Here is a 22,920-nt window from a genome sequence, read left to right on the forward strand (position 1 = left end):
CAAAAAGCCACGCAGACAGAGCCATGTTCCCGAAGACGTCATCGCGGGCAGTCCGTCTGCGACATCACATAATCCACACACTCCGCCCCCGTCAACCGTCCACCAGCCCACCACCAAGCTCCCTATATAACCGGCCCGCGCCCACAGTCGCCTCACTCCGTCCTTTGTCATCGCTATCATCTTTGGCACGGCCTGCAACGCCTCTTTCCATCTCCACAGCGACTCCATCGTCCAAACCATCGTCTGCTTCGCTTGGAAGAGTCGCCCCCTGCCCCTCTCCCTCCCCGTCGTCGCGAACAACTACCCCGCTTCATCGTCACTGGCAAACGAGCATACGCTGCTTTTCCTCTTCTGCACGCAACAGCTTTAGACCTACCGCCGGCACAATGGTTGTTCATAATATAAAAGAGTAAGTTTGATGGGGCACTCGGTTTATTTACAAGTTGTGCCGTCTTTTTTTACTTTTTGGTTCCGCAGGGCTTTTTTTTTTTTTTTTTTTTTTTTTTTTAGTTTCCAAGATTTCAATTTTGTTCCTTTTAATTCTATATAAACATTTCCATATCTTGCATTATTTTTATATTTATCTTGACTTTTGTTCCTGTTCTTTTGTTGCCAGGGTGACTTTTTTCAATGTCTTCTGCCACTCTGGCGCTTCCCTCATTTGCACAATCATCCTCAAACCCCCCCCACCAAACCCTCTCCGCTCAATCTTGTCAAACAAAAGCAACTAACTAACTAACCGCCGCAGCCGCACCTCCTTCGAAACTGCCGTCTCCACCACCACCGCCGCTGGTGCCGCCAGCAACGCAGCAACCACGGGCCAAAAGACCCCTCTCATCGTCATAGACTGCTTCGCCACCTGGTGCCCCCCATGCAAGGCCATCGCGCCCAAGCTCGTCGAGTTCTCCGAGCAGTACCCGAACGTGGGCTTCTACAAGGTTGACGTGGACGAGTGTCCGGATGTCGCGCAGGAGCTGGGCGTGCGGGCGATGCCGACGTTTGTTTTCTTCAAGGACGGACAGAAGGTCGACGAAGTAGTTGGGGCCGTGCCGGCGTCGATTCTGGCGGTGATTGAGAAGTATGCCTCTTAGTAGGGGCTTACTTTCTTTTCCTTTTCTTTTCGCTTTCTTTTCGCTCTATTTTCATCTTCTCTGGAAGGATGAGGGTTGATGGTCGGAAAGAGGGGGAATGGGGCCGGGGTTGGTGTGAGTAGATAGATGGTATATGTGGTTTTGTGCCCCTTTTTCTTTTCCTTTTCCTTTTCCTTTTCTTTTTCCTTTTCTTTTTTTTCTTTTAGCTTGCTTCTTCCTTCATCCCCTGGAACTGGGAATGTGGAAATTAGCAAGAAAAGAAAAAAGAGGTAAAGGGTGGGGGAAAAGTAACGACCCACATGATCGATGGGATGGGGAAAGGATATGTGTCTTAATTTTTTTTTCTTCCCCAATACCATATGATGTATACCTTTTGCTTCTGCTTTTTGCCCTAAGAAAAAGGCTTTAACTTACCATCAAATGGCCAGAATCAAATTTCCTTGTTTGTTAACACATACACATCCACATTATAACATTCCCAGGTGCTGCTTCCTCTCATTAGAAAGTGAATCAGTTTCACAATAATCAGTTATGTCTGTATTATTTTATTCTCTCCATCATCCAGTCATGATGAATAACCTCTTCCGTTATTTCACTCCAAACAGTTTTCTTTTTTTTTTTTCCGGCTTTCTATATTTGGCAGTTGGGGGGGCCAACCAAAAGACAATGGATGCTGGGTTGGCGTGGCCAGTTCGTTGTAGCTGTGGCTTTTACTTCTAGATATTTATTTATTGTTATTTGTTGATCATGCTAGTATTATTGTTATTGCTATCTAGCTATTTTGAACATTCTTGTAAATAAAGGGAGTGAATGTTAATCACATAACCTCGGTGATTAATATACTAAGCAGAAGATCAGAGTGATCTAATAAAGATGTTATTGTGAATATCAACACTCTCTCAAAATTATATATAAAATAGATCAACAAACAGATCTCTAATAAATGTACAGATATTATATAAAAATTAAATCTAAGAAAAACTAGTTATTCGTTGAAATCAGTGTTAAAAAAAGCCTTCTCATTTAATGTCCATAGAATTAGTTTCACTCGATCTATATATAGATGCTGTAACTAGCTGATAAATAAGCTGCCGACCCACATCATATCTTTAGTTTTCTCTCCTAGATGCCTTTCTAGGAAATGGGACGGCCACTATGTCAACAGGTAATTCTTTCCCAGACCCAAGACGTTTTGATATACGGCGGTCGAATGGCCCATACTTGCTCTCATGTATTCGACCAAAGTGTGTACTATACCATGTCACAACCTGCTCATCCAAGCAATCATCTAGAATATCATTTTCTATGCCCAAATATCCAACCATCATGGAGACCCATGATTTCATTGAAGCCGCCCAGGATGTGAGCCCGGCATTGGCTTCCTCAACAATCGCAGCTCTGATGAGACTTTCGAGCAATGTTTGCTGGTGTGGGTATAAGATGTTGCCCGAATGTGTCATATTGAGCAGTTGCAAGCGCGGCAGATTGCTTTGTCGCATTCAATTCTGTTGTTGTGCTACTAAAATCACGGAGACTGGCAAATGAGCTTGGGATCAAAAGTATTTGTTGAAAGCTCTCGAGTAGATGGCTCGGGCAGTTGAAGGTCTTGCAGGAGCGGTCTACGCGCTCGTAACCTTCGTTTTATCTGCCGCAGAACGGCTTGTGGATCTAGAAGGCCTGCCATAATTTCAGGGGCAGGATTGCGGTTCGGAGAAGAAGGGATGAATCCAGAGTCTTCGAGTTTGCGGGTTGCCTTCTCAAAATCTTTGTCCTGGACCACCACTATAGGAAGCTATTCATGTACAGTACATACAGTACAGTTAGCAGCAATGCACGGAGGTTTTTCTTTGGAAGTAAAAGGCTTACTATGGGAACACCTAGATAACTCATGGCAACAGGACCCCATGTGGAAATGCGGAGAGGCGAAAGGATACGACCCAGTTGCGATGTTTCTGGATCTGGCTCATGATCTTGCGGGCGTCTGAACATGGCTGGATACACGGGTAAGTTAATTAAAAGCTAGCCGACTTGAGGGAAATGCTGGCCAGGGCGTACGGGTTTGTCTGGTGGTGAAGCGGGCGTTGGTAGTAGAGGGGACGAACCCATCCAATCCCCCAACAGAAGGTGCCAACATAGGCACCAGCATTATTTATTTATTTATTATTATTTCTTTTTAAAAATATAGGTTTTTTTTTTTTTTTTTGTACCCCTCCCATCCTGCTTCAACGTTGCGACCAAGCCCCTTTGATGATGGCTCTGAAGGAAATTACTGACATAAACTTACTACTTCATACATATACCTTCAACCTTGTCTGTTTACAAAAGAAAATAGATGAATTATTTTTTTCTGTACCTACCCACACCGCATAGATAGATAGATAGATCAGCAAATACTGAATTTAGCATGGTGGATGTTAACTTATCTCAGCCGATCCGAGCTAATTAGTTAACTTAAACAAAGTAGTCAAAAATAAAGCAGTAGTTGATGATTTCCCAAATGCATGCATTGCCCAGAAATGACGAAACGGAAGCGGGGGAAAAAAATTGCGAGAAAAAACTTGTGGGGCGTCTCCTTCCGGGACCAGGCCGGACGAGTGTCGGTTGCGTGGTTTGGTTTAAGGGGGATAAGAACGAGACGAGAGCTGGAGATTGGAAAGAGAGGAATAGAGAGAACGGACAACATGCGATGAACGCTGCAAGAAGAACATATCATAGAGATTTATTTGAGAACAAGGCAAAAAAAAAAAAAAAAAAAGAAAGAGCACAAAGTTCGAACAGGATAGCCAGATGGGGAAGTCAAAAGATGCAAGAGGGAAAAGTACCTGGAAGCAAATAGCTACCCTCCATATTGATGGGTAAAATTGAATGGGTTCGTATAGGAAAATGCCACACTTTTTATCCATCAACTCAAAAAATAAAATAAAATAAAGAGAAGAGAAAAGAAGAGAGCAATATGACACCAATACGATGATCCGCTAGCTTAAACAACGGGAAATTGAGGCAGATATCAAAAAGAAAACCACCGGGAGCAAGAACCTAGATGGGGTTGAGGGAGGAAAAGAGCGGGATAAACAAAAATGAGATCTTTAACTTCGTGGGACCATTATGCAGGAAAACAATGAAGAATGATCAGCTCAGTGACAAAACTCCGAACTAGTAGATGAGGTGGAACAGGACGAGATAGGGCGAAAAATGACAGGGTAAAAGGTGATAGGAGTACATGAAGATAAAACCGTTTAACAACGCTATTGTCGCGAACGATGGGGACAGAGGGAGGCGGGAAAGGTCATACGGTATATTTGCGACATGGGAGGACAGGACAGAACAGGCCACGGCCAGAGTTCTTGAGCGGAAAATGCATTGCATTGGGAAATTTGCACGAGTGATGTCAACGAGCCATTTTTTGTTATGGTTAAATAAGCCGCTGGCCGTAACTTATGTACATTTGGATTATGGGCACACATGTGTAGCATGGTTGTGCGTTTATCCCCCTCGTACATGAAATGTCAGATTCATTCGTCATCCTCCTCGTCCTTATAGTCGCTGTCAGCATCATCGTCGCCATCGCCATCCTCATCCTCATCCTCATCCTCATCAGCATCAGCATCAACATATTCGTCATCAATATCATCCTCCTCCTTAGAGTTCGTAGCCTCCGAGCCTTGACTGGCACTAGGCGATAAGGTCCTCACACTACATGGATCGCCATCGTGGTCATCGTGGTCATTTTCAATTGATCTGATCACGCCATCCGTCTGCTTCTGCTTCTGCTTCTGCTTCTGTTTGGTGTAGTGTTCCTTCGCGATCGGTTCAGGGCTCAGAGTACGTGTGCCTGTCAGTGTGCGTGTGGCTGTGCTTGTGCCAGTACGGCTGCTAGTGCCAATTCCCACATCCAAATTTCCTTGCCCGGCGTTGAGATTGCCATTTCGGTTTGTACCATCATGGTGGTCATTGTCCCTGTTGCTGCTATTGTACTTATTATGATCATCACCTTCCTCATCATCATTATTATGATTAACTTCAATTGCAACCACCTCACTCCGATTCCCGAGGATATCAACCGTGACATCCTCCAGCATACGGCGTTTTCGACACCTGCCACGGGAACGGCGGGTAGCAGTACGCACAGTGCCATCTTCTTCATCCAAGTCGCTGTCATTTGCGGACCGTTTGCTCGTCACACTATGGCGGGACGAGGAACGTGAGGAAGATCCCTGAACGGCTCCGGAGGATGTATTCATTGTTGAGGAGGATTTAGGACGGGAGCCTCCGCTACATGGAGTAGGCACAGAATTTGAAGTCGTGGTTGAAGATAGCGACGTTGAGAAAGGAATCGATGATCTGGGTAATGCACGGTTTTTGTTTTCCACTAGTCTATTAAGAGCGGCGGTAATGTTGGGGCTACACTCTCCAATCATGGCTCTGATTGACTCGTCATCGTTTGCTGGGACTCTTTGTCCAAAGATTGTTATCATCCAATGCATATCAGCAGGATGAGTGACGGTGGGATTTTGGGACTCTGACGGAATGTTTTCCGGGTTGATTTTTTGGTCGATCATCGGCTCCTTGCTTGTGATTTTTCTGTAAATAAGATCGGCCGCCTTAATCCTTTCTGGAAGCTTTGGAAGTCCGACATGAGGTCCATCTAGATTCCGCACTGAGGAATAGTGCTGGAACGACTGCAGAAAATGTCAGTGAGAATGATATCTGAATCCATTAGGGGATTCACATACGTGAAAAGCTAGATGTATAACCCCCCGATTCGGATCTGCCTCAGCAAAGAAGTTTTGAAACCTCTGGACTCCGTCTTCCGAATATACTAGCACATCCAGCCCATAGGCTTGGCAGAAAGCCTGGATTTCAGGCGAGCCCCCCCAAGCATTCTGTCCTTTCATTTCGTTGAGCATGAGTTTAAACTTCGCGGCTTGCCCTTCTGCAGTAGCAGCTCTGTCTACATTGGTATACGCAAGACGGGAAGCTTGAGCGGCGCTCCTCCTGGGAGCTCGACGCTCTCCCCCAACATCTGCGGTGAAATCTCTGAAATAGTCCGCATTGTCCCGCATATGCTGGACCAAACGCTCTCGGATTTCAATGTGGCGGTCAACGCTTCCGTACAATTGGTCTGAGAGTGAGTAGAAGAGACAATTTCCTAGAAAAGTAAATGGACATGTATCAGCCGTATGATTGAACGATTGGTGCTTTTCTAGCTAGTACGGATATGGCAATGAAGAAGAAGAGGAGGAGCAGGAAGAAGGAGGACAAAACAACAAAGGAAAAAGCAGCACCTACCATCGCCAAGGATAGGCATAGCATATAGATTGAAGTAATCAAGACATCCCAGTTTGAGACTGCTCTTGCTAGGCATCCCGGCCATGGCCATCTCTAGGTGCATTTTCATGGCACTGTCCTCGGGAGGGCTAGTCCTGTTACCAGCAGGACCGGAGGAGTGGGATTTTCTTCGGGCCATGATAGGGACGATTCTGGGGTTGGAGGGTGGTGGAAGGTTAGCCATGGTTGCAGAGGAACGGCCTTTAAGGGCTTCATCTGGGAGCGGTCCGGTATTCAGGGATTGGTAATGTTCTTCCTTCGGTGGGGAGCGGGCGGGGCGATGGGAGTGAAGGGAGGGAAATGTAGCAGAGAGAGATGAATTATTTCTTCAATAGGACAATAGAAACCAGATTGGCTGGGTGGGGATGGTAGAATAGCCGCAACAAGGGAATATGTTTGTGAATCCGGAGTGGTGAGTGCAGTGCAGTGGTTGGGCGGTAGACAGGTGAAGAGAAATGAACAGTGATTAGAGATCTAGTGACATTTAATTTATTTAGCTGAGCTCTCAGCAGCCACCAGCACGGCTGCAGGAGTTCAGCAGTGAAAGAAGAGCAACAACAATCATCAACAATCAACAATCAACTGTGAGCACACACTTCGGCCAACTATATGCTCGCTGGGCAGGCGGAGATGATGGAAGACGGCCAGATAAGGTACGCCCGTACAAGCACTGTCCCTGTAATCTGTGCCTTGTACCGGTACCTGTATCGTGCACTGTCCACCGCCCCGAGCACTTGTACTGGTACCATGCCGTACTGTCCATACAGCATCATCGACGGAGCTGCCAAGACAACCCCCTCACGTGGCTCGAAATTTCATTGTAAACCGCAAACCGCGTCAACTTCCTTCATGTGTTCTTTTCTTCCTTCATCCTTCTTTTCCTTTGAAACCAAGAGTGCTTACCCCCCCAATGCTTGCTGTCCTTCCTACTACGGGCTGCTATGTTAAGTGTATAATTAGCAAAACATGAAGAAGTAGTCAGTTAATTAGTGAATTAAACACTTTATTCTTCAAGCTGCAATGTTGAAATATCTAAGGGAATGTCGTGGAACTTGCCCTGTTCCGTAAAAACCACCGGGTTTCAATATCAGTCCGGCTTCACGAGCAACTACGCATCTACCCCCCCCCATGAGCGAACGGAAGCTTCAAACTACACCGTGTCCTTCGGACCCCACTCTGCGCCAACCCTGGCCGGTGATAACGGGCCGATAAGATTCTCCGCATTCAAGCTCCGGCACTTGGAGCTTTGCAGACAATTTAGATGATTATTCTTACACCACTCGCTCTCGCTCCACGTTTTTCATGTAGCCTACATTGCCATTCCTCAACAGCGATTATATTGAATATTAAGCTTCTTTGCGACTTTCTCCTACGGTGCGGAGTACAGTTACGGCATGGCACCGAACAAGATCGTGGTGGTTGGGTGTGTGCTTCCTCCCCTCTTCCAGTACTCCTGGCGCGCACGCCCTTGGTGGAACAAACCAAAAGAAAGAAAAAGAAAAAGAAAAAGAATCTCAAAAAATCACTAGGCTCACCATTTCCATTTGCATTTATATTCTCCCTCCAGGGCCGGAGTGACAGGGCTAACTACCGCCCTCCTTCTCTCCCGAGATACATCCAATGAGGTTACCGTGGCTGCAAAGCATATGCCTGGTGACTATGACATCGAGTACTGCTCGCCTTGGGCCGGCGCAAATTACCTACCGTGCGTTTTACGGGTTCTTTGTCTTACTGTTACACTTTGTGCCTGTTCCATTCAGCGCTTAAGAGCTGCTTTTTAATCAATCAATAGGGTCGGGCAGCCCGGCAGCGCCCATGCGGAGTGGGAGAAGAATACATGGCCTGTCTTAGCTGATTTGGCTAGGAATGACCCGAGTGCTGGTATTCATTTTCAGCGTGAGTTTTATGGCTACTTCCTCCTTTCTTCTTTTTTTTCCCCGCTCCATTTTCTAGAGGACGATGGGGTCGTGCAGGTTATGGATTTTTCCTTTTTCCCGCAGAACTAATTCTTTCGACAATCGGATTGATAGGAACCGTAATAAATTCTCGTGATAAGGACGCAGAATCCACGACCGGCCAGTGGTTCGCGGAACTATCAAAATCGCAGCCATGGTTCAAGGACGTCGTCCCGGATGTATGTTCTACGCTAACCAGCCCATTTTTTTTTTATTTTCTTCTTTCTGATTACCGTTCTATCCTCCATTGCTGGTCATCCGCCACGAGAGTTCCTTGTATGATAATAATAACGAAAATTACCGGAACTATGTAACAGTTCTACGTCCTCCCCAGGGAGGAACTAGGACCCGGCGTCGACGCTGCGACCTCATTCACGTCCGTCTGTATCAACACGGGCATCTACCTCCCCTGGCTAGTCTCCCAATGCCTCAAGAACAGCGTCGTATTCAAGCGCGCTGTCTTCAAGCATATTGCCGATGCAGCATCCGCGCATCATTCGGGTACGAAGGCGGACGTTGTCGTGAACTGCACAGGCCTCTCGTCGCGGAAACTGGGTGGCGTGGAGGATCTGAAGTTACTACCCGCCCGTGGCCAGATCGTGGTTGTTGGGAATGATCCCGGGATTATGACGTCGATTTCCGGGTCCGATGATGGTGACGATGAGGTTTGCTATATTATGAATAGGGCTGCCGGTTAGTGGATTCAACGCTTTTCCTCTCCCTGAGTTTCTCTTATCTTTTCTTTTCTTTTCTTTTGGATGTCTGTGCAATTTCATCAACTACCTTATCCTTTCGCTCACTTCTCCCAGGCGGCGGCACCATCCTTGGCGGCACCTATCAAAAGAACAACTGGGAATCCCAGCCAGACCCATCTATAGCCGTGCGCATCATGAAACGATGCGTTGATCTTTGTCCGAATCTAGTTGGTAAAGATGCAAACGGCAAACAGCGCGGCATCGAAGGGCTGGATATCATCCGACACGGAGTTGGTTTGCGGCCACTGAGGGAAGGAGGGGTGAGGATGGAGACCGAAACGATTGGGAATGTTATTATTGTCCATAACTATGGCCATGGCGGGTTTGGATATCAGGCTTCGTGGGGGTGTTCGGCTGCCGCTGTGAAGATGGTCAGGGAAGCGTTGGGGAAGAAGGGGACTGCTAGGGCGAAGTTGTAAATTCTAATAATTTTATGTTTAGATTGTATAAATGTCATTTCTTAGGTGATGTTCTTTCTTTCTTTCTTTTTTTCCCCCCCCTCGTCTATCCATCTTGGGGTATATATGTTGTGCTACTTTTATGTTTTTTCCCAGTTCCTCAGAACCTTTTTGAGTGATCAACAGTTTGGGAGTAATGTTACAAAGTAATGAGACTAGTAGTGATAGAAAACTAAACCCTATACATTAGATGTAACATAATATCCTCGAGTGATTAGGAGCAAAAGAATGTATTTTCGGAAACAAGAGTTGCCGAAATTTTTTTACCAATTGATGCCAAGGAATGGCGGTTATGGGGCCATAGAAACCACACTCGTTTCTGCAAGCCTCCACACATCGGAGACGTGCCCGATATATATTTTATTTACAACAAACAGGCTAGAAGGCATAGCCGGGAAGGAGAGGACTGTATTCCTCCTTCACATTGGCCATCGGATTTCCCAAGTTATGAACCCGTTGTTTATAAATACTATCTAGCAACATCCCAAGCCATCGCTGCTTACCACCTCTGAATATCATCAACGGCTCACCGACGCTCTCTATTGACCATAATATTACGGGTCATATACCAAAGGGAATAGTAAATAGCGGCGGAAGACTGCCACAGGTCGGGCAGAATAAGAGCAAGTGAATGGCTTTTGCAAATAGCCTTCGCAGTCAAACGCTTGCCATACGCAGGGACAGAAGTGGACATCTACGCTATAATTTACGTTGCTTTTGTGATTCCAGAGTGGAGCTGAAAATTGAAATGATGGATGAGATTCTGCTCATCTTTTTCAGACTATTTTCCAGCCTTAGAGAACCCACAGTTATTCTAAAGTCATGGCATCCATACCTATATAGGAAAGCGTTGGCAAACTCTCCCTATTTCCGGCATACTTCGGATGGGTTTACGGGGCGCATTTAATTCCCTTTTTTGTGCATGATTTCAAGGTACTGCGAGCTCTCCAACAGCGACAATGGGTTAGGATGCCGGCATTTTTAGAAAATGTTCTGTGATATATAATGCAGCCAACTGTGCCTCAGAAAGGGGAAGATGGGTGCAAGCCCTCCCAGCCCTTCCCAGATGACCAGGAGCTATTCTATATACTCCCTGTGTTTGACCCTGATCTCAGTTGAAACATGATACACACTTTTTCCCTCGCGGCGGTATTTGCGTACTATGCCAGCAGCTCACTTGCCATCTCGACGTGTGAGAAGATCTCGTCGATTTCAAATATAGAGATCAAGGAAAAATTCACGATACCATATGCACAGGATCAAAAGGAATATTGGTATGGTTGACATAAGTTTGGCGTTTGGATGCTCACATGTCCGGAGCTTTTCGTCCTAACCAATTTGCTTATCCACAGGTCGGCCGACTGCGGAAGACTTAAGCCCTCGTGCATCCTGGAACCTCAATCGCCGGAGGAGCTGTCGTTGATTGTAAGGACGCTCGGGGAGAACAATGAGACATTCGCTATAAAGAGCGGCGGCCACAACCCTAACCGAGGTTTCTCCAGCGTTGATGGCGGCCCACTTATCAGCCTGAAAGGCTTCAACGAGATCACCTACGATGAATCGTCGGGCTTGGTAAGAGTTGGTGCCGGTCACCGCTGGACTGATGTTGTAAAGGGCCTTGAGCCTAAGGGCGTAACTGCAGTTGGAGGCCGTATTGGACATGTTGGAGTCGGTGGCTATACTCTTGGAGGTGGGTTTTATTTGTCTTAACTCGCTGTGTTGGGGTACTGAATTTGGCTGAATTTGGAAACTGATGTCATTTTGTTATTTAGGAGGATTAAGCTATCTAAGCACCCAGACGGGTTGGACTATGAACACAGTCGTTGAATTCGACGTTGTTCTCGCAAACGGTGACATTGTAAAGGCCTCCAACTGTCAAAATACTGACCTTTTCAACGTCCTCCGTGGTGGTGGGAATGCATTCGGAATCGTCACTACATATACACTAAAAACACATAAAATTGGAAAAGTAAGTTGGCTGCTTTTTCTCTTTTTCATGGTGACTGTTTGAGATATAAAGGACTTTCCGTATCTAAGAGAAACCCAAAACAGGTCTGGGGTGGCAACCTGATAATCAGCGCTGATAAGTCAAATGAAGTCTTGGCTGCTGTTCGAGATTTCACGGAGTACTATCCGGACGATAAGGCCGCCATCATCGCAACCCGCAATATCGGCATAGAAAACCAGTTGGATATCTGGCTGATATTCCTCTTCTACGACGGCGAAACTGCTCCCCCCGGAACATTCGACAACTTCACCAACATCGGTCCAATTCTCAACACTGCAAAAACTCAAAGCTATTCGACTTTGGTGAGTGCCCAAGATGCACTCGTTATCACCGGCAACATAGTCGACATGGCAGTTGAACACTCCCCGCTCCCCAACGCCGCCAACCCGGAAGTCATGCAATCCATCAACAACCACTTCGAAGCCGCCACAAATGCAAATGCACTAGTTCCCGGCCTGCTGGGCACATTATCTTTACAGCCCATCCCCAAACGGCTGGCCCGCCATGCAAGGGAGAATGGCGGCGACCTACTCGATCTCGACGACTCTGTCGATAGGTTGTTGGTAGAGTTTAACTATGCGTACGCTCTCCCGTCGTACGTGGCTCAGATCGAACGTGCGTTGAAGGCCGTCACGGACGCTGTGCGCAAGGATACGCTAGATCGGATTAAAGAGGGGACTCTGCCTGATGCGCACCTCCCCCTTTTTATGAATGATGCGAACCATGCGCAGGATTACTTTGGTCGGCTGCGCCCTGAGAAGCTGGAGTATGCGAGGCGGGTAAGGAGCGAGTACGATCCCAAAGGCTTGTTCCGTGATCGAACGGGAGGATTTAAGATGTGAAAGGAGATTGTACTCGCTATCTGGGCGATGCAGATGCACCCTGACAATTGAGTATTTTTGGTGTTCGGTATAGATGCTATGTTTTGGAAAGCATAATCTGTGAATGCAAGATTAAAGTGTAGTTTTATAAAAATACTAGTATTATCTATACTCTGAGTATACGGACGCTTTGGTTGCGTGCTGTTCACCCAAACTACGGAGGTGAATGCTCAGAATACTCCCTGTGCATCGATCTCTCCGGTGCCAAGACAGGCGCCAAGCCGCAAGCTACTCTCAACAAAACAACACCCTTGATCACTTGTCTTCCTCATCCCTGGGGCATTGCAGTTGGACAACTCAATAATATCGACTGGAGTCATCGTCCCATCGTCTCTTTTGTACTCTCCTTAAGGACATTTGACCTTCACACGGGTCCTTGTTGAACCCAGAGCCGAGACCGAAGAAAAAGATCCCAGCCGCATTACGCACGTTCCCGAATGAACGCGGTTTCCAAGTCCTCAGCACGAGTCGAAGCTTGTTAGGCTACGACATTCTTTTTCTTTTTGTTTAAAAAAAAAAAAAAATTGCGCTGGAACGCTTCTCACGAGTACGATTTACCTCTCCATACGGTGTTCAGGATCCAACGGCAGTGAGTATCAGAATGTTTCCAATGGATCTTGAAACGAAAACGAGATCCGGATCTCGGATGGCATTTAGAGGGGTGATTCAGGACATGAATGAGGAGGCGGACAATGGGATGCCAACATGTGTGTCCTGGATGGATGCATTGGCAAAACCTCCATCTCTTCCTCCTCCCCCGCCTCCCTCCATCCTTGTCAAGAAATTCCTCTCAAAGGGATGAATGATGGTTGAGGCGTCGTTGACGAGCGAGAAACCGGGTCCCTGCTCAAGTTGAGACGAATCCAATCAAGAAATAGGAAACACGTACCTCTCTACATGTTATTGCCTATAGATTCATTCCATTAACCATCACGCACTTCTGAGAGCGGCGAGTTGGTGGTAGGTAGTTGAGTACATAATCGATTGAAAAAAAAAAAATCAATTTGAAAATATGCAAACAGAATTGCAAGGCGAATCATACAAAAAAAGAGAAATATGCACACTTACCCACACAGTTGTTGTTGTTTGTTCAAGTTGTAATTTTGAAAATTATTTATAATTTCAGTTAATTTTAGGGTATTATAAAACAAGGTTGGCAAATGGCCACCACGGTGGAAGGAAAAGATTTTCAGTCTCAAATTTTCCCGCAACTTTCATTCTGAATTGAGATTTTTTCCCCCTTTTTTCTTTTTCCCCACCCTTTCATTCTTCCGTTCATTCTTTCTTAGGTTTTGAACATGAGATGCTTATTGAAAGAAGTAGAAAAGGGGCGGGGGGAATTAACTAAGATAAAATAAACCGTCATACAAGTTAAACCAAACATACAGAAATAAAAGGGGGGAGGGGAGGGGAGGGGAGGAAAATCCGCATTAAAGAAAAACTCCCTCGCCAATTCCCTTGCTCGGTCTGTAAGTAATTCACATACCAATACACCATACATGTATGTTAGTTTAATGTTTAAGGGGAAAAAAAAAAGAATCCCCATTTCCTTGCCATGTCCAATTGCGCAGCAGAACACCTTCGACAGCGCGGGGAGCAAACACAAAAAAAAACCACCCCTCCGAACATTAAAAAAAAGGTAATGACAACAAGAGAGACAGAAGGAAGAAGAAAGGGTAGAAAAGAGAGAGGAGGGGGGAATAAAGGAAAGGAAGAAAGGAAGAAGAAAAGGAAAAAGAACAGAAAAAAAAAGGGAGTAAAGGTTAAAAGAGAGAGAGAGGGAGAGAGAGAAATGATCCGCCACCCCTCCCAATAACAAAAAAGATTGCAGTTTACAAAAAATAAATGTCATTTATCTTCATTCTCCACTCCCATCCCATCCGATTCCCGTCCGTTACCACCATCCTCCATCTACTCCAACAACGCCAACTCCCTCTCCTTAGCCTTCAACGCCTCCCTCATATCCTCCGCCTCACGCTGCAACCGCGCCCGCCTCTCCGCCTTTGCGTCCCGATGATCTACTACACCCGCGCCCGCAGCTGCACCACTCCCACTCCCTCCACCAACAGGCACAGCGGCAGCAGATGGCGGTGCAGGTGACAAAGAAGGGCTGAAGCGGGGAGGGGAGTGGGAACCAGCTGAGGCATGCTGGTGCTCCTGCTGTGGCTGATGTGTTCGAGGGGCGACAGCTGAGGAAAGCGCGGGATCCACGCGGCTATCGTCCCGATCGTGGGCTGCTGCTGTAGCTGCTTCGCCGGGGTGATTTAATAGCGAGGAGATAGAGTTGAAGCGGCCTGGGTTATTATTGGGGAAGGAGGCGGAGGATGAGGACGGGGGCGTGGGGGGGTTTATTTGGGGGATGTGTGTGGGGATTTGGCTGGCTTGTGGGCGTTGAGAGTCTTCTATAGATGATTCGGAGATAGTGCGCTTCTTTGGATTGTGGAGTGCGGGCATGGGTGCGCGGTGGGTGTTTGTGGTTTCACCGTTGTTGTGGTTGTTGTCGTAGGGTCTTAGTTGCTGAGAAGTGGACGGGGGGTGATGCGGGAGGGAGATGACGTTTGAGGTGTAACCTGTGAAGTCTGCTGGGGGTGGGGCGTGATATGGATGGGAATATAAAGGTCGGGTGTGAGGTGGTGGATGTCCGTTGCCGTGTTCGACGTTTTGGTACTGACGATGACTATCGTGGTTGTGCGCAAGGGCAGCGGGAGATGCTTCAGGGGAAACGGAGCCATTCGAGGATTGGGTTGCACTTGGGGGAGATTGCTCGCGCATGGCGGGAACCACACGTTTTCGTCTCTTGATAATTGACTTTTTCATCGTGGGTGGTCGATAGGCGCCGTGGAGTTTATGGTAGAGTCCTGGCATATCATTAGTTTCTAGTTCATAATAGATTCTTTCCCCTGGCTTCAATTGTCTATATACTCACCGCAAGCATTACAAATAGGATGCCCATTCTCGTCACGTCTCCAAAGCGGAGTTACGGTAGTTTGGCAATTCTGGCAAGCTATGTGGAGGGTCATCGTTTCAGGATTCGATGAGCCGGCATCACCTTCCGTACTTCCAGGGCCGCCTTGGCTTGATACTTGCGGCGACGTTCTCGGAGTATGGAGCGCCATAGCGTTTCGAGCAGCGGATTTATAAACGCGATTGTTATACGCAGGACACCCATCACACCCTTCTGCACCGCCAGTGCCATTGCAACTTCCTCCGCCCGGACACGATCCTGAAGGTGTACACTCCTTGACAGCATAGTTCGACCATGTGTCTGTCAGCCGAGGATCATTCCCATCATTTGTGGGTGACGTACTGCTCCGCGACTTGTCGAGGGTTTGCGCAGAACTTGAGCCATACGGAGTAAGTAGCGAACGGGAACGATGCGTTGGACGATCAGTATTCCGGGCCTTGAGGTACAAGCCGCAGGCATTACATATTGTAGCACCAGTCGGAGACCTTCGCCATAATGGTGTCCGTTTCGTACCGCAGTTGCTATATCGAAGGATGAGATTAACGACATGACTTTAGAGGAGTATAGTTATGTGCATGAGGAAATTGGGGTGACAAACCTGCACGAATGCCCAGTGAAAGCCTGCTCCTTACTCTGCGCTTTCGGGGATTTCTTCGACGACGTCGGATGATCTATTGGATTGGCAACAGACTCAGGTGGCGGCTCACCCACCCGTTGCTCGACAGGAGCTTTGTGTCCATTCTGCAACTGCGAATCCATATTCCGGCTCCCATCCCCTTGGGTATTATCCAACGCTTTGCCGGTCATTTCTTGTCTGTCGGAGCGAAAATTCATTACATTATCTCGTCCACCTCGTGCGGAAGATACCAGCTGATGTGCCGCATCCAAATCCTCAGCAGACGGCTGCCGCATGGGAATATCTGTACCCTTTGTAGGAGACCTTGCGCCCTCTGCACGCAGCCTGGAGGCCAGCAGGCCCGTCATCGTAGTCAACAACCACTATCTTACGGGTCCGTGTTCTTTTGGGAGCACGACTTCGTAGTCAAAGGAACGCGATTCGGGGAGAAAGAAAAAAAAAAAAAAAAAAAAAAATCCAAGTAGTGTTTTTTGTTTTTTGTTCTTTTCTCCTTCTACGATAATCGGTCAATGAGTTCTGAAGGCAGAGGAACGAAGGGAGACAGAGAGGATCAACTGGAATGGCGGCGGCGAGTGTTAGTAGACACGAGAGCGACGATATTGACCAACGACAGCAGGATGTTAGATTGCGAAATACCTAGATGAATTCGCGCAGGCTTGATATCTCCAGAATAAGCCGTAGTGTTCCTTGATGACTCGGGACAGCACAGCAGGATTTGTTCCTTCGAATCAGGGCAGACAACCAGGCCAAATCCAGGCCAAATCCAGATCAGATGGATCAAAAGATCAGATTAGATCAAAAGAAGACTCCACCCCAGATCACGACACAGACAAGGACCCGAGGCTAGCGATGCCGGTGGAGTTAAGCTGTCTTGTCAGCGAGATTCCCTGACGCTGGTGTTGAGGGTTTGACCAGGAGCTGGTCTTTTGCTAGGATTCGACTGCTGCGGTGATGGGAGTTGGCAAGATCAACAACGGGCGATCGAGGATTGAGGCCGGAGAAGGACGAGCCACCAGCAATGTGGAAGATCGTGAGACAACTGACAGGAAGATACAGGAGCCAGAGTTGTTAAGGGTGTTGTAGATACGACCAGGGAAGGGAGGAGGAAAGAAGAAAGGGACGAAGGACGTTCGAGAGATGGCTCAGGAGTCAGAAGCACCGACTGGGTTTATGGACGGGACAATCCACAGCGCATGGCGAGAGCACTTTTTGGTGATCTGATCGGAGATTAGGACGAAGAATGACAGCGCTGGAGACTTGCTCTGAATACGAGACAGTCGATATACGGATGGCCTCTGCGATGAATGTCCAATAAACTCTATCTAATCTAGCGAATGGTTCCATCTGTCGGGATCATTGCCCCCATACATCCCTCGGCACACGAAATAAATAGCATGCCCATCGCTTGCCCAAAGCTACCAGAACATCATCCCGCAGCATGCCACTCTGCTCCCCAAGGGTGCCAGCTCCATCGCCGTCGTCCTCCAGAAACCCATCTTCGTGATGCAAATGTCCGTCCAAATATGGAGAAATTACAAATTCCCAATACGCACCCTCTCATTGGCTGGCTTATCCCAGAGAGAAGATCCACGCCAAGCCGCGGCTGGTGATTATGTCAGCGGGAAATTTCGCTGCCTGGAATGCCGATTCTGAGCCCCAATTGGCCGGCGCCGGGATTCTGCCTAGGTATGTGCCTGGTGGGCAGGAGGCAGCTGGAGACATCTGGAGACATCTGGAGAGAGAGGACGAACCTCGGTTGCGAGGCCCCAAAAAGCCTACCACGCGCGGTAGGGGGAATATCAGGCATGATCGATAATGGTCATGATGATGATGCTGCTGGTGATTTAAACTGGGGATAAATTGTAGCCTAGATGTACTGTACATATGTGTGAATGTCAAGCTTATAACGCGAGTTGCAGCTCGAACACGAAGAAAATATACATGCTGGGTATGGTTTGCTGGGTTCATGTCAAAAGCGATATCTTGAAAATAATAAAAGCCGGAAAACGGTAACTAGATAGACAGATAGAATGTGAATATATAGGTGTATATTAAACATAAAAATATTGGAATGTCGCTTGGGGGCGCGCCCAAAAAGATTGAATCGTCACCCCTACCCCCCTTGAACACATAAACACTACCCACCCGCAGGCACAGAAACGTGAGAATACATGTCTCATCATCGATAGGGTTTGCGAGCGCACGCGCGCACGCATGATCGAGCACCGTCAAAAGTATTTCTCCTTTCATACCTTCCTTCATTTTCGTCTCTTCAAACAGATGGTCTGCCTTGCTTTTGCCTTTAAACCTGTTCAGATCCCCACGTGCTATCCGCCTCGCGCATGGTGGCCGGCGGTTCTATCGACGGCACGAATTCCAAGCCAACGTATCCGAGACCGACAACACCAACAATGGTACCGGCAATGATGCGTAGGACTTTTCCCTCGAGGAGTATGCAGCCGACGAATATGTAAACTGGTGACAGAAGGGCAAGCGAAATATTAGAGCGGCGTTAAGAAAAATGAGGCGCTCTAGGATAAGGAAGAAATGTTCTTCGTCTTATTTGCCGTTTGTGGAAATGAAACTTACAGATACCCCGGCCGAGGAAGGAGAAGAGGAAGGATGCGTAACGCGAGAGATTAGATGGCGGTTGTGGGACGAATTCAAGGGCAGCAACGGCTGTGTATACACTAGATTAATTTTTGCCAATTTCATGATGCTGAAGTGGTTGTCCAAAACAAAAAGGGTCCCAGAAACTCACCCAAACCGAACAGAATCACATATACACCGACGACAACACTGCTTCTATATCACAGAATGAAATTTGGCAAAAACCCCATCAGCAGGCATTTCCTAGGCCTCCATTCGCAAAAATACCGCGTAGCTTGCATATCAATGGCTCACCCTTCCCCGCTAAAACAACGCATTATTCCCAAATCCCCTTCACGCAGAAGCGCCAATTGGGGACACGGGAATTCCTTTCCAACCATCCAACCCGCGAAACGTCACTGGGGGAATCTTGTGGGGGAAGAGAGAAAAACATGGCTCGTACTTACATGGTTGGCGGGAAAAACTGGCTGATACCGCCCAGGACCATGATAGCCCCGACGGTCAGGTTGACCAAGCGACTGTAAATGCGAAAATAAATCACAAGAAACCATTAGCAAAATTTGTTCAAAAATCACATCCCATGTGAGGCGATAGGGGGGAAATAAAAACAAATGCGAAAAAAGGGTGAATGCTGTTTCAAGAGCAAAACAACCCCCCTCCCGCATCGCGAAATTGTGATGGGAGATCCCAATCCAATTGGCCATGGGAAGGAAATGTCACGTACAAGATATTGGAGAAGTCCATCTTTCTTCCTTCGTGTCAATCAGAAATTCCTTGATAGTATTAAGAGATGCTTGCGCGTTTTTTTTTTGTCTTTCCGTCTTCCTTTCTCGTCAAAGGCACATAGTTTACCTAAAGCGGTTTTGTAATCAACTCCATTGCTGACCCATTTCTCCACGTAACGCCCCGGCAAGTGATCTACCTGCGATAGTTATCGACGACTTCGACGATTCCTGCTCATATTTCCCGCCAAAGCTCTCCATCGCTTGCATCAGTGCCAGTTGCATGAGCGCTGGGAAAACCACATCCGCAATGATATCTGCGAGGGCGTTCGGGTCGGGGCTTCCGGTCTCGTCCGCAGCGAGGATAGTAAACCCGACTTGAAACTCAGGCACGATGCCAATGTACGAGCTTTACGAACCGATTGTGCTCAGGACCGTGTTCACATATACCACCGCAGTTTGGGGATATTGGCCTCCCCAATATATCACCCATGGGTGCCCGACAGAGTTTGCAGGATTGGAAGTGTGGCTAACGGGTTTGTCCCAGCAGCGAGTCTGTGCGGGTGAGATGAGTGTTGAGGAAAGAATGGCATTGCCGACTCTGGAGAGATCGGACACGGTGGAAAAGATGGATTGAGCACCGAGGCGAAGAGGCCAAATTAACTTATTCCCTGAAACAATCCAGAGCCAGGGCTTTGCTTATGGAGCTCCTCCGCCAAAGTTGATAGCCCAACCACTCTCCTTCAGGTTGCCGGATATCACCCCGTTGATCGTATCTCGGGGTCCAAAAAGGCTGCTGTTAGACATCCTTAAGGGCTCGAAGATCTTGCTTTTGAGAAGAGATTCAAATGATTCACCATTCCTGTCTTCGGGGATGTATCCTAGAATTTGAAATGCAGCGTTCGAGTATACTGGTATCTGACCAGGAAGGTATACCGGCGCCGGGTGTATGAAACCGTCAAAAAAATTCTATATGGTCTATATTAGCAACACGCTTGCAAGCTCTTGAGCCATGCTGTTTGCTCCAACTGCTTTGGGTTGTTTAAGTAGGTTCTACATACTAGATCGATCACACCGTGATTTGGATGTGGAATTGCAAGCTGTCTTCCCTATTTTCGGCAGATTCATCACCATCTACAATCAGGTCGTCACTGCAGTCTGTAATTATCATTCACATAAGCAGAAGATTCGCACACAATCAACATATTCTCCCCAAAAACCCATTGGAGATCGGGAAAATTGTTGGTGATCGAAGGATGGCCAACCAATCTCTGCATTGCTGAACTTGAAATAGTAATAAACAGGCCAGCCAACTGAATCAAGGATTAGTTATTACTACATGATGTAACATTAACCGTGCTAGTTAGCGACTTTGGAGCTCCCATGAAATAATCACTGGAACAGCGGCCAGCAACGTCGTTGTCATTGAGGATATTCTTCTATCAAAAGAAACTCCGAACTAGTATCGGCGTTCGAGGAGGTCAAACTAAGCTCAGCTCGCTTGCCCTAAACGGGATCGTGACCATCAATTAATTACCCGCCTCAGAAATAGCTTCTTAACATGGTTTTTAAAACTGCCAGGAGTGTATCAATCTCCTCCATTTCTCAGCCAAAATTCGCTTGCGAAAGTTATATATTTTTGCCATTGGAACCCGCTAACCTAGTTAACCCTGAACTGGTCTACTAGTTAACCGTCGTTCTCGACTCCTTACTCCGTATTCATACTCCAAAGCGACTCGACGGGCCAAAGTTATACACAGTACGCAGTAGATAGACACGTTCAAGGGTATCAAACACGGCGACCGCGTCAATCAAGTTTGTCTACTTTTAGCCATATCCCTTGCCTCTTGAATTTTCGTATTAAGCCTCCCAGTCCCCGCAAATATCCAGCCCCATTGGACCCTTGAGAAGCAGTTTTACACACATGTAACTGTGGCCCGTCAAGACGCTTTTCAGTCGCATAATTCCAAAGCGACCCTATCAATGGGCCCTGGCCGGCTTTTCTGGCAAGTTTTCTCTCATCCGCCGCTTCCCACAGCTACTTTCGCCGGCAAAACCGTGATTGTGACCGGTGCAAATGTCGGCCTTGGAAAGGAGGCTGTTAAGCATTTTGTTCGCCTAGGCGCTACAGTCATTGGAACGGCGCGATCGAATTCCAAAGCGGCAACTGCTCTTGCAGATATTAATGCAGAGACCAAAGGCCCAGGACGCGCAATGATCTGGGAGCTGGAGTATGGTAGCTACGCATCCGTTCTAGGGTTCTGTGAACGGGCATTGTCAGAGCTGGATCGGCTGGATGTGGTAATTCTGAATGCAGGGGCTGCAACCCGCACATATGAGCTCCTCGAAGGGGAGGAGTCCTCGATCACAATAAATGTCATCAGCACATTACTTCTTGCGCTCTCTTTACTTCCGAAACTTCGGCAAACAGCCGCGACATACAATGTTAACCCTTGTTTGACTGTGACGAGCTCTAAGATTCATTCCTGGGCGAAATTCCCAGAGCGCGAGGCTGCGGATATATTTGCAGCGCTCAATGACCCGCTTTCGCCGATGATGCAGGAGCGGTATGTCTTTTGCCTCTTTTTTATGGTAGAATTCAAGTTGTCTTCCTTTTGATCAACAAAACCTTCATTATCAATGCTGAGTATGAAAATCCGTGGTATGTCACATGCAGCTACCCTACTAGCAAACTTCTCCAACTTCTCGCAATACGGGAGCTTGCGTCGCGGACTTCTTCCACTTCCCCCCAGGTTGTCATCAACCTTGTTAGCCCTGGGCTCAACAGGACTTCTCTTACCCGCGAAACAACAGGCTTGGAAGCCATCGTATTGGCAGCCATCCATTACATATTTGCTTGGGATCCAGAGGTTGGCTCTCGCATATTGGTGCATGCAACCATGGCCGGCAAGAAATCTCACGGGGTGCTGCTGGATAAATGTGAAATTGAAAAGTAAGTTTGAATGGGTTGCTTTATAGGTTTCATTTAAACTACTCTCCGTCTACAGACATACATAGGAACCTTAATCTCTCACTCAACATTGGTTAGCATGAGTTATCCTGGACATGAATGAATTTGCTGACAATCTCATTTACAGCGACATTTTGGCCCATTGGATTGAAACTGATGAGGGCAGGATCATCCAGCGCAAAGTTTGGTCTGAATTGGAGAAGAAGCTGGAAGCAATTCGACCTGGTATTCTTTCCGGGATTTGATCTGTTGGGGGTAGTCACTAGAGTTTGTATTATTCAAAACTATCTTCTCTTTCAAACGGTCTTTCGTTCAATGTCAATGTCTTAGGAAAAATAGACATCTAAGTTGGCTTTATGGATATTGTATTATTATTTAAGTCAGAAACAATGAAACCTTGATGTGGAGAAGAGGTGTTAAAATAAGGCATTAAGATAGCAGATACGATCTAAAGCAAAATAACAAAGGCTCTTCACCATGGATCGACCCATGAGGGAGAGCCATTGTTAAACTCACTAAATTCGTAAGTAATCCTCAGA

General features: G+C 47.2%; 10 protein-coding genes across 10 annotated transcripts; 4 read left to right on the top strand and 6 right to left on the bottom strand.

Moving 5' to 3' along the window:
• Nucleotides 1–171: 171 nt before the first annotated feature.
• On the top strand, nucleotides 172–1,514 carry HCBG_04855 (thioredoxin; the record flags this gene model as incomplete). Its single annotated transcript, XM_045431904.1, has 2 exons — nucleotides 172–409; nucleotides 749–1,514. 2 exons carry the CDS (start codon nucleotides 387–389, stop codon nucleotides 1,089–1,091), a joined length of 366 nt encoding a protein of 121 aa, XP_045287116.1.
• Nucleotides 1,515–2,200: 686 nt separating this feature from the next.
• Nucleotides 2,201–2,551, bottom strand: HCBG_04856 (uncharacterized protein; the record flags this gene model as incomplete). The annotated part of the gene is made up of 1 exon (XM_045431905.1): nucleotides 2,201–2,551. One exon carries the CDS (start codon nucleotides 2,549–2,551, stop codon nucleotides 2,201–2,203), a length of 351 nt encoding a protein of 116 aa, XP_045287117.1.
• Nucleotides 2,552–2,616: 65 nt separating this feature from the next.
• Nucleotides 2,617–3,237, bottom strand: HCBG_04857 (uncharacterized protein; the record flags this gene model as incomplete). Its single annotated transcript, XM_045431906.1, has 3 exons — nucleotides 2,617–2,883; nucleotides 2,958–3,082; nucleotides 3,147–3,237. The coding sequence occupies 3 exons, from the start codon at nucleotides 3,235–3,237 to the stop codon at nucleotides 2,617–2,619; spliced, it is 483 nt and encodes a 160-aa protein (XP_045287118.1).
• A 1,366-nt stretch (nucleotides 3,238–4,603) lies between these two features.
• HCBG_04858 (uncharacterized protein) lies at nucleotides 4,604–6,603 on the bottom strand (the record flags this gene model as incomplete). Its single annotated transcript, XM_045431907.1, has 3 exons — nucleotides 4,604–5,770; nucleotides 5,825–6,213; nucleotides 6,381–6,603. The coding sequence occupies 3 exons, from the start codon at nucleotides 6,601–6,603 to the stop codon at nucleotides 4,604–4,606; spliced, it is 1,779 nt and encodes a 592-aa protein (XP_045287119.1).
• Nucleotides 6,604–7,813: 1,210 nt separating this feature from the next.
• On the top strand, nucleotides 7,814–9,548 carry HCBG_04859 (D-amino acid oxidase; the record flags this gene model as incomplete). The annotated part of the gene is made up of 6 exons (XM_045431908.1): nucleotides 7,814–7,842; nucleotides 7,987–8,124; nucleotides 8,212–8,315; nucleotides 8,450–8,553; nucleotides 8,692–9,067; nucleotides 9,184–9,548. The coding sequence occupies 6 exons, from the start codon at nucleotides 7,814–7,816 to the stop codon at nucleotides 9,546–9,548; spliced, it is 1,116 nt and encodes a 371-aa protein (XP_045287120.1).
• A 1,161-nt stretch (nucleotides 9,549–10,709) lies between these two features.
• On the top strand, nucleotides 10,710–12,565 carry HCBG_04860 (FAD binding domain-containing protein; the record flags this gene model as incomplete). Its single annotated transcript, XM_045431909.1, has 4 exons — nucleotides 10,710–10,861; nucleotides 10,940–11,277; nucleotides 11,360–11,556; nucleotides 11,640–12,565. 4 exons carry the CDS (start codon nucleotides 10,710–10,712, stop codon nucleotides 12,435–12,437), a joined length of 1,485 nt encoding a protein of 494 aa, XP_045287121.1.
• Nucleotides 12,566–14,387: 1,822 nt separating this feature from the next.
• HCBG_04861 (siderophore transcription factor SreA) lies at nucleotides 14,388–16,425 on the bottom strand (the record flags this gene model as incomplete). The annotated part of the gene is made up of 3 exons (XM_045431910.1): nucleotides 14,388–15,334; nucleotides 15,403–15,962; nucleotides 16,040–16,425. 3 exons carry the CDS (start codon nucleotides 16,423–16,425, stop codon nucleotides 14,388–14,390), a joined length of 1,893 nt encoding a protein of 630 aa, XP_045287122.1.
• A 1,494-nt stretch (nucleotides 16,426–17,919) lies between these two features.
• Nucleotides 17,920–19,432, bottom strand: HCBG_04862 (uncharacterized protein; the record flags this gene model as incomplete). The annotated part of the gene is made up of 5 exons (XM_045431911.1): nucleotides 17,920–18,553; nucleotides 18,668–18,757; nucleotides 18,840–18,883; nucleotides 19,135–19,206; nucleotides 19,413–19,432. 5 exons carry the CDS (start codon nucleotides 19,430–19,432, stop codon nucleotides 18,381–18,383), a joined length of 399 nt encoding a protein of 132 aa, XP_045287123.1.
• A 677-nt stretch (nucleotides 19,433–20,109) lies between these two features.
• On the bottom strand, nucleotides 20,110–20,795 carry HCBG_04863 (uncharacterized protein; the record flags this gene model as incomplete). Its single annotated transcript, XM_045431912.1, has 4 exons — nucleotides 20,110–20,379; nucleotides 20,486–20,568; nucleotides 20,676–20,723; nucleotides 20,750–20,795. The coding sequence occupies 4 exons, from the start codon at nucleotides 20,793–20,795 to the stop codon at nucleotides 20,110–20,112; spliced, it is 447 nt and encodes a 148-aa protein (XP_045287124.1).
• A 598-nt stretch (nucleotides 20,796–21,393) lies between these two features.
• HCBG_04864 (uncharacterized protein) lies at nucleotides 21,394–22,626 on the top strand (the record flags this gene model as incomplete). Its single annotated transcript, XM_045431913.1, has 3 exons — nucleotides 21,394–21,977; nucleotides 22,088–22,363; nucleotides 22,509–22,626. The coding sequence occupies 3 exons, from the start codon at nucleotides 21,394–21,396 to the stop codon at nucleotides 22,624–22,626; spliced, it is 978 nt and encodes a 325-aa protein (XP_045287125.1).
• Between the last annotated feature and the right edge of the window lie 294 nt (nucleotides 22,627–22,920).

Source organism: Histoplasma capsulatum (assembly GCF_000150115.1).
Source record: "Histoplasma capsulatum G186AR genomic scaffold supercont2.6, whole genome shotgun sequence".
Taxonomy (NCBI): Eukaryota; Fungi; Ascomycota; class Eurotiomycetes; order Onygenales; family Ajellomycetaceae; genus Histoplasma; species Histoplasma capsulatum.